Here is a 10512-nt window from a genome sequence, read left to right as displayed (position 1 = left end):
TTTTGTGATTTAGGGCTATATAAATAAACATTGATTGATTGATTGATCCGCCCGGAAAAGGGTGCAGTGCCATCTACGGGTTGGGGGGGAGATCTTGCCCCAAGTGGAGGAGTTCAAGTACCTCGGAGTCTTGTTCACGAGTGAGGGAAGAGTGGATCGTGAGATCGACAGGCGGATCAGTGCGGCGTCTTCAGTAATGCGGACGCTGTATCGATCCGTTGTGGTGAAGAAGGAGCTGAGCCGGAAGGCAAAGCTCTCAATTTACCGGTCGATCTACGTTCCCATCCTCACCTATGGTCATGAGCTTTGGGTTATGACCGAAAGGACAAGATCACGGGTACAAGCGGCCGAAATGAGTTTTCTCCGTCGGGTGGCCGGGCTCTCCCTTAGAGATAGGGTGAGAAGCTCTGCCATCTGGGGGGAGCTCAAAGTAAAGCCGCTGCTCCTCCACATCGAGAGGAGCCAGATGAGGTGGTTCGGGCATCTGGTCAGGATGCCACCCGAACGCCTCCCTAGGGAGGTGTTTAGGGCACGTCCGACCGGTAGGAGGCCGCGGGGAAGACCCAGGACACGTTGGGAAGACTATGTCTCCCGGCTGGCCTGGGAACGCCTCGGGGTCCCACAGGAAGAGCTGGACGAAGTGGCTGGGGAGAGGGAAGTCTTGGCTTCCCTGCTTAGGCTGCTGCCCCCGCGACCCGACCTCGGATAAGCGGAAGAAGATGGATGGATGGATGGATGATTGATTGATTGATTATACTCTAAAAATGTCGGTCTATCTTAAAAATGCACGCATTTAGTTGTATTCAGTGTTAACATTTTTTATACGGCTCTTACGGAAATACATGTTAAAATATTTGGCTTTCATGGCTCTCTCAGCCAAAAAGGTTACCGACCCCTGCACTACAGTATTATGTTCTACCAAGAGCTCAATCATCCGCAGTTGCAGTACGCACGTAACGCCAGCAGATGCCAGCATTGCATATTACACCATTGGCCACAACATAAGAGAGTCAGCAATTCTGCCTTAATAATAATAACAACATGGATAATTATTGATTAGCACTGTTAATAAGTAGTAATTTAACAATATTATTTTTATTTTACATTTTGGTAATCTGCTTCATTTATTTGCTACAAAAGAAAGGCTAAAACAACTCTAAAAGTTACTTGTTAAGCGTCTATTATTACTATTACATTACGTCGCACTATAAATGCTACACTATTATAATAAGATAATATGTAAACAAGAGTGTTTGCTTTGTGGAAATATATCATGACCGTGCACGTTCATATAATTGGATCAATTACTTTCATTTCCCAGTTGAATGATATCATTTCAAAACTGTCCTAATTATCGCGAGAAGATTGCATGGTTGTTGTTTTTTTTAATGCATGATTCCACGGAGGCGGTCGCTGCTTTCCTGCCTCAAAGGGCTGCCTGTTTCCTTGTGCACGTATTCCGCTGTTACTTGTTGCGCTGCCAGGGCACAGTGCGCGCTCCCACAGAGGCGGTCCGTAGTGTTTGTTTCTTCGGGGGGTCCCCCCACGCCCCGTCCTCAGACCAGCCGCGTGACAATGGTGAAGACGTGGAGCTTGTTGATGACGGCTTGTTTGTTGTCAGCCTTGCGTCCGTCCGTGGAGGGGCGGCGGGGCCGAGAGAGGGTCTATTATGTGGCGGCCGTGGAGGGCTTGTGGGACTATGCGCCAAGTGGAAAAAACCTGCTCAACAACGTGGACGTCGCCAAGGATGAGTGAGTAAAAAGTCAATCTGAAGTCTTTTGGAATTTTGTGGACGACATCCAGTCTATTCCACCATAAAGGTGTAGTTTCCGCTCTTATGTAATAAACTTTCATTATAAAAGCAATCCGATGATGATCCCCACTGGGGGTCTTTTGTTGTAGCATGACAAAGAAAGTGACTCTGAAAGTGTTTACTTTTCCTGTCACATTAACAACCATCTTAAGTTAAGTTAAAGTACCAATGCTTGTCACACACACACACACTAGGTGTGGGGAAATTTGACCTCTGCATTTGACCCATCCCCTTATTCACCCCCTGGGAGGTGAGGGGAGCAGTGGGCAGCAGCAGTAGTTGCGCCCAGGAATCATTTTTGGTGATTTAACCACCAATTCCAACCCTTGATGCTGGGCAGGGGCGCTGAAAAGGGGGGGGTAAAGGAGATGGATTCTAGGGGCCCATGATGGAGGGGGGCCCAGGGAGGCCCCTAATGATGATGAAATTATAATACAGAAAAAATAATGACACTGTGTTGGGGGCCCTGTAAAGATTATGTTCATGGGGCCCAAAATCCCTAGCGGCGCCCCTGATGCTGGGTGCCAAACAGGGAGGTAATGGGTCCCATTTGTATAGTTTTTGGTATGACTCGGCCGAGGTTTTAACTCATAACCTACCGATCTCAGGGCAGACACTCTAACCCAGTGGTTCTTAACCTTGTTGGAGGTACCGAACCCCACCAGTTTCATATGCGCATTCACAGAACCCTTCTTTAGTGAAAAATGAAATTATGTTTTTTTTTTCAAATTCAAGACAAAGTTATATGTTTTTGGAAACAATATGGGGAACATATTCTAAGTAACAAAGACTTAATTTAGAGTTTTTTGGACACTAGGGGAACATATTCTAAGTAACAAAGACTTAATTTAGAGTTATTTGGTTAGGGTTAGGGTTAGAGAGTTAGGGCCAGGGTTAGAGGGTTAGGGTTATAATAAGGCCATGCCAAATAAGGCATGTACTCAATAATGACTAGTTAAGAGCCAATATGTTACTAATTTGCATGTTAATGCCACGTCTCTTACTGCGTACGTAAGCAGCTTACCCTCACCTATGCAGTGCATTCACTTTTTGGTTTTGAATATTTTATTTTATGGTGAATATGTTCCACATACTAAAGTGTTATCATGTTTTTTTACTGGTGCACAAAATTAACCAATTTGCATGTTAATAAGCAACTAATTAATGGTGAATATGTTCCCCATACTAAAGTGTTACCATGTTTTTTTACTGGTGCACAAAATGAACCGTGCATGAACATCACCTTGTTCAAAGAACAAAACCAACACAGTGCATAAACTCACAACAAATTACACACCTGCAAATCAGTGTGACTTCTGCTGTTGCAGTATCCGTAATAAGCCGATAGGGAGAAGTTTTTATTTACACGATGAGTCCGGTGTGTCTTGACCTGCGCCGAACCCCTTGAGCCCGACTCACCGAACCCCTAGGGCAGTGTTTTTCAACCTTTTTTGAGCCATGGCACATTTTTTGCGTTGAAAAAATGCGGAGGCACAAGACCAGCAGAAATTAAAAAACAAAACTCAGTTGACAGTAAAAAGTCGTTGTCGCAATTGTTGTATACGACTTTAAACCATACCGCCCGAATGCAGCTGAGATAGGCTCCAGCGAACCCGAAAGGGACAAGCGGTCGAAAATGGATGGATGGACTTTAAACCATGACCAAGCATGCATCAATATACAAACCCTGTTTCCATATGAGTTGGGAAATTGTGTTAGATGTAAATATAAACGGAATACAATGATTTGCAAATCATTTTCAACCCAAATTCAGTTGAATATGCTACAAAGACAACATATTTGATGTTCAAACTGATAAACTTTTTTTTTTTTGCAAAAAATCATTAACTTTAGAATTTGATGCCAGCAACATGTGACAAAGAAGTTGGGAAAGGTGGCAATAAATACTGATAAAGTTGAGGAATGCTCATCAAACACTTATTTGGAACATCCCACAGGTGTGCAGGCTAATTGGGAACAGGTGGGTGCCATGATTGGGTATAAAAACAACTTCCCAAAAAATGCTCAGTCTTTCACAAGAAAGGATGGGGCGAGGTACACCCCTTTGTCCACAACTGCGTGAGCAAATAGTCAAACAGTTTAAGAACAACGTTTCTCAAAGTGCAATTGCAAGAAATTTAGGGATTTCAACATCTGCGGTCCATAATATCATCAAAAGGTTCAGAGAATCTGGAGAAATCACTGCACGTAAGCGGCATGGCCGGAAACCAACATTGAATGAACGTGACCTTCGATCCCTCAGACGGCACTGTATCAAAAACCGACATCAATCTCTAAAGGATATCACCACATGGGCTCAGGAACACTTCAGAAAACCACTGTCACTAAATACAGTTCGTCGCTACATCTGTAAGTGCAAGTTAAAGCTCTACTATGCAAAGCGAAAACCATTCATCAACAACATCCAGAAATGCAGCCGGCTTCTCTGGGCCCGAGATCATCTAAGATGGACTCATGCAAAGTGGAAAAGTGTTCTGCGGTCTGACGAGTCCACATTTCAAATTGTTTTTGGAAATATTCGACATCGTGTCATCCGGACCAAAGGGGAAGCGAACCATCCAGACTGTTATCGACGCAAAGTTCAAAAGCCAGCATCTGTGATGGTATGGGGGTGCATTAGTGCCCAAGGCATGGGTAACTTACACAACTGTGAAGGCACCATTAATGCTGAAAGGTACATACAGGTTTTGGAACAACATATGCTGCCATCTAAGCGCCATCTTTTTCATGGACGCCCCTGCTTATTTCAGCAAGACAATGCCAAGCCACATTCAGCACGTGTTACAACAGCGTGGCTTCGTAAAAAAAGAGTGCGGGTACTTTCCTGGCCCGCCTGCAGTCCAGACCTATCTCCCATCGAAAATGTGTGGCGCATTATGAAGCGTAAAATACGACAGCGGAGACCCCGGACTGTTGAACGACTGAAGCTCTACATAAAACAAGAATGGGAAAGAATTCCACTTTCAAAGCTTCAACAATTAGTTTCCTCAGTTCCCAATCGTTTATTGAGTGTTGTTAAAAGAAAAGATGATGTAACACAGTGGTGAACATGCTCTCTCCCAACCAATTTGGCACGTGTTGCAGCCATGAAATTCTAAGTCAATTATTATTTGCAAAAAAAAAATAAAGTTTATGAGTTTGAACATCAAATATCTTGTCTTTGTAGTGCATTCAATTGAATATGGGTTGAAAAGGATTTGCAAATCATTGTATTCCGTTTATATTTACATCTAACACAATTTCCCAACTCATATGGAAACGGGGTTTGTACTTTGTTTTAGCAATCAATAATATTTCAGTTGTTTTATCCTTCTTTGTGTGGACATTGTTGATTGTCATGTCATGTTCGGACGTACATTGTGGACGCCGTCTTTGCTCCACAGTAAGTCTTTGCTGTCGTCCAGCATTCTGTTTTTGTTTACTTTGTATCCAGTTTAGTTCTGCATAGCCTTCCCTAAGTTTCATTGCCTTTTCTTAGGGGCACTCGCCTTTTGTTTATTTTTGGTTTAAGCATTAGACACCTTTTTCCCTGCACTCTGCCTCCCGCTGTTTCGACATCTACAAAGCAATTAGCTACCGGCTGCCACCTACGTATATGGAAGAGTATTACAAGGTTACTCTGCCGAGCTCTAGACAACACCGACACTCAACAACAACACATCATTTGCAGACTAGAATTACTGGTTGGCAATTTTTTTTTAACCCAAATAGGTGAAATTATATAATCTCCCACGGCACACCAGACGTATCTCACGGCAACGCGGCACAGTGGTTGAAAAACACTGCCCTAGGGTTCGATCAAACCCAGGTTAAGAACCACTGCTCTAACAACTAGGCCACTGAGTAGGTTATTTTTAGTAAAGGGAACATATTCACCATTAATTAGTTGCTTATTAACATGCAAATTAGTAACATCTTGGCTCTTAATGAGTCATTATTAAGTACTTATTCATGCCTTATTCTGCATGCCCTTATCATACAATCAGTAAGCCATTAACTAAGAGTCTTCCCTCAATAACCTCAGAATTATTGCTTATTAGTCACCCTAACCCTAACCCTTATAAGTTCCCCTAGTGTCCAAATAACTCTAAATTAACTCTTTGCTACTTAGAATATGTTCCCCATACTAAAGTGTTACCCATATTTCATTATACAGTGCCAGAGGACATTCATTTACTCAACTTCAGAGAGTACCAGGCTGCTATTAGGGGTGAGGCGTTGACTGTCTTTGTACAACGCATTTCTTCATACAGTGACCGATTGTCACCTGCTTAAAGTAACAGACGTTTTTTTAGGAAGAGGCGTTTATTAAGTGGACACCTTTACTGTCTTTGTGTATAAATCCATTTCCTCTCATAGAGGCCAAGGTATTTTTTTACTTAACCGCAGAGAGTATCAGGTGCCTATTAGGGGTAAGGAGTTTACAGTCTTTATACAAATGCCCATCCATCCATTTACTACCGCTTGTCCTTTCGGGGTCGCAAATGCATTTTCTCAAATAGTCGCCAATGGTCTTTATTCACTTAACCACAGAGGGCACCTGGCTGCTATTAGGGGTGAGGCGTTTACTGTCTTTGGATAATGCATTTCTTCATACAGTGGCCGATTATCACCTGCTTAAAGTAATAGTTATTTGGGAAAAGGTGTTTATTCAGTGGGCGTGTCTTTGTACAAATCCATTTCTTCTTACAGAGGCCGAGGTAATTTGTTTTTTACTTAACCGCAGAGCGTATCAGGTGCCCTAGGAATATACAGTCTTCTTACAAATGCATTTCCTCAAATAGTCGCCAAGGGCGTTTATTTACTTAACCTAATGTGGGATCTGAACCGAAGATGTCGTTGTGGCTTGTGCAGCCCTTTGAGACTCTTGGGATTGAGGGCTGTATAAATAAACATTGATTGATTGATTGATTAACCACAAAGGGCACCTGGCTGCTCTTAGGGCATGGTGTTTACTTTATTTGTACAAATGTATTTCATCATATAATAGCAGACATCATTTATTCATTTAACAACAAATAATACCATGTATGGGTATATTAGGGGTAAGGTGTTGATTAGTGTACATAGTCAATGGGGATATTTAAACCACTAAACCTAAGAGTATAACAAACAGGTCTAGGATATGGCCAAAACAGTTATTAAAGGGGAGGCCTTTATTGCATTTGTACAAATGCATTTCCTTTTATAGAGGCCAAGAACATTTATTTTCTTCTTCACAGCGAGTATCTATTTGAGCAGAGGCCACTATTTGAGTTATGAAAGACGACCTATATATAGCCTATCACCCAATGGCATATTTTATCATCTATTTAAGGGGCTGATAACTTACACACACATTCATTTCAATACAATGTGATTGTTTTCTTATCGTATTCCTAATCAATGTTTATTATACCCTCCTTTAAATGGAATGGGTAACTTTTTGTACTACGACTTCTCTCACTTCTTTGATTCAGGTTTAAACTTGTCTTTTTTCACAAAGTTACTAAAGATATGATAGAGATCCGTCACGCAAGTGTCACAACATCCAATATGTGGAGCATGATTGCATAACACAGGACTTTTTTGAGTTACTGCATGGGCCAAACTGCTTTTCCCAGAAGTCAGCGACCAATGCGGTCTACTTCACTTTTTAGTTTTAGTTTTTTGTCCTGTCCAGCTACTTAGGCAAATCATATTGTTGATGTATATGCCCGTATTTGCTGCACAGATTTACTTTACAAAAGAGAAGTGTGGGATAATTTTCTTGTTGCCTTATTTGTATTTTACTTTATAAATAGATTTATATTTATGTTTGGCGCAGCCGGACCGCAGCAGAAGGAGATAGAAAGAGAAAGAAAGGAAAACAGAGGGGGAAATTGCAGGGACAAGAGAGGGATAAGACCGAGAGAAAAACAACAACAACAATAACGACCACAACCACAACAACAACAACAATAAAACCGAATCAGCAATTTACGATATGTACAAATATGACAGTAAAAGTGTGTGAGGGAGCCAAAGTACGGCCCCAGCCACCCAGAGAGCCCGACCTAAAACAGCATGTGCAGTGCCCAGGGAACAAGGGACCACTGGCCCCATTGCAGTCAGGCCGGGCAGCAACAGGAACCCCAGACCGGCCCCAACGTGCCACCCGGCAAGCCATGGGCAGACGCGCCCAGCAGAGGACAAGGCACGGGAGAAGCAGAGGACAGCCAGCGCCCAAGCCAACGAGAGACCACACCTCACGCAGGCAGAAAGACGGGACGCCCCGTGCCGAGTGGCCCAAAGACTCTCCGCAGGCAGACAGGAAGACCGCCCCCGCCCCACCAGTAACCGGGTCCCCACGAGCCCACTGTCCACCAAGAACCAACCGATCACTTCACCCCCTACCGCGCACCTCCCTCCCCTTTAGGGACAATCCCCGACAAACCCGCACCCAGACGATGGCACGACACTGGGCGTGAAGGACGGCGCAGCAGAGTGCGAGGGCAGGCCCGGGCCGACACCTGACAAGCCAAACAACACGACAACAAACGAGAATAAAGCTGGGAAGTTTGCCAGCCTCGACAACCACCATGTGCACGTGCTGCCACAAACCACAACATCGGCCAACCCCCGTACCGGACCCAGCAGCCACGGGCGCCCACACTACAAACAAACGGCAGCAGAAACAACAGCTGCAATACCAGCTGACAACCAGCACCACTCGATAAAATCAAAGCGACCGACACACGCCAACAGGACCATGGAGACCAGCCAGCGCCAGCTTGCTCATCAGCCCAAACGCCATGCAAACAAGAGACATCAACACCTCCCCCACTAAAAGACTCCACTTCCCATTCCAAACCCAATAACCGAGACACAGCACTCACACCAAACAAAGAAGGCCAGGGGCCAAAGCCACCGACACAGACCCCACAGCGCAAGCACGGACCCCGGCCAACAGGAAACAAAACCTGCGTGACGCAACACAAACAGGAAGTTAAGACAATCCACCTCTATTTAAAAAAATAAAAATGATTAAATTAAATTTTTAAACATTTAAAACTTCAGAATTGATTACCATGAATTGATTAATGTGGACCCCGACTTAAACAAGTTGAAAAACTTATTTGGGAGTTACCAGTTAGTGGTCAATTGTACGGAATATGTACTGTACTGTACAATCTACTAATACAAGTTTCAATCAATCAATCAGACCCTCAGCGAGGTCTCTGCACGGGAATGGCAGGCCCCCAGACCGCAGTCCCCGGAGCCTGCGCCGGCCGAGGAGGCAATGAGGGGCGTGCCGCACCCCGAACCCCAACCCACCCGTGCATGCGATGTGTGGGTTATAAGTAGGAGGAGCAGAGGGCCCGGACACACCCCCAAATCCCCCCCAGTCCATGCAGGAGGCAACCAAGAACTACAGTCAGGAGGCCAGCCTCCCCCCACAGCCCATGACCCCGCAGGCGCTCTACACCAGGCCAACACAACGCCACGCGAGTCCGTCCCCCGCCAAACAAAGCCAGCGCCCGCCCGCCCCAACCCTACTCTGCCGAGTCCACACCAGCAACCCCACGCAAAATAACTGCACAGCCCCCATGCTCAACACTAACACTGCATTCAAGCTATCCACACAGCAATGTGCTCACACCAGTCCCGGCCAGGGAACAAAGCCTCTCGATGGGGAAAGAAGTCAACGCATCACATGTCAGCACCCAAGCCAGCCAGTCCCCACAATTTCATCAGCGCACGTACGGTTTACTTCAGTTCAGTGTTATCCACACCAAGCTATTTTTGGCCAGACTTTTTTGTTTTGTACTCTCATCACATTTTGCTTCCTTGTTTTGGGTACGACATCTCTTTCACCTCTCAGCAATGCTGTCGACTCATCGAGTTGTTGTTTCATTTACATTTGAAGTGAAGTGAAGTGAAGTGAAGTGAATTACATTTATATAGCGCTTTTTCTCAAGTGACTCAAAGCGTTTTACATTGTGAAACCCAATATCTAAGTTACATTTAAACCAGTGTGGGTGGCACTGGGAGCAGGTGGGTAAAGTGTCTTGCCCAAGGACACAACGGTAGTGACTAGGATGGCGGAAGCGGGGATCGAACCTGCAACCCTCATGTTGCTGGCACGGCCGCTCTACCAACCGAGCTATACCGCCCTATATTTGAAGGATAAGTGACTCATTTCCTATCGAGTGTGTGACTGAAATCAAATGAACACTATTTAAATGCCACTCCTCTTGTTCAATTTAGACATCTTAAGGTAGGAAATGAGGAATTGCAGGTACACTCATACATGCTGTAGAGTTTTTTTTTGTCATATTTGAATAAAGATTTTGTTTAATACGTACTATAGAATTATTGAGTTGCACTACTATGTCTAGCTAGATTACAGTTATCAATGTTGTTCTCAGTATCTCTTGGAATGTTCTGCACTCCTGCTTCAATTTCAGTGTTGTGTTTAGAAGATTAACATTGTCTGGAGGAGTTGTACTATAGCGTGGATGTAGCGAGGGCTGCAGCTATCGATTATTTTAGTAATCGAGTAATCTATTGATTGATCAAGTAATTGGATAAAACACACTTTATATTTACATATACTTGATATATTATAATATGTAATATAATAATATATATTTTATTATATATAATATCCATCCATTCATCCATTTTCTACCGCTTGTCCTTTTCGGGGTCGCGGT

At 44.1% G+C, this 10512-nt stretch overlaps 1 protein-coding gene across 1 annotated transcript in view; it reads left to right on the top strand.

The window, feature by feature from the left end:
- Positions 1-1457: 1457 nt before the first annotated feature.
- hephl1b (hephaestin-like 1b) overlaps positions 1458-10512 on the top strand; it is a 38290-nt gene continuing 29235 nt past the window's right edge. Inside the window, exon 1 of the mRNA XM_061962502.2 lies at positions 1458-1751. Within this exon, the coding sequence (XP_061818486.1) occupies positions 1576-1751 (176 nt within the window). The 5' untranslated portion in view covers positions 1458-1575. The remainder of the gene's footprint in view (positions 1752-10512) is intronic.

Source organism: Nerophis lumbriciformis, linkage group LG09, assembly GCF_033978685.3.
Source record: "Nerophis lumbriciformis linkage group LG09, RoL_Nlum_v2.1, whole genome shotgun sequence".
Taxonomy (NCBI): Eukaryota; Metazoa; Chordata; class Actinopteri; order Syngnathiformes; family Syngnathidae; genus Nerophis; species Nerophis lumbriciformis.
The sequence above is the reverse complement of the archived record's forward strand: the minus strand, read 5'-3'. Positions and strand labels throughout refer to the sequence as shown.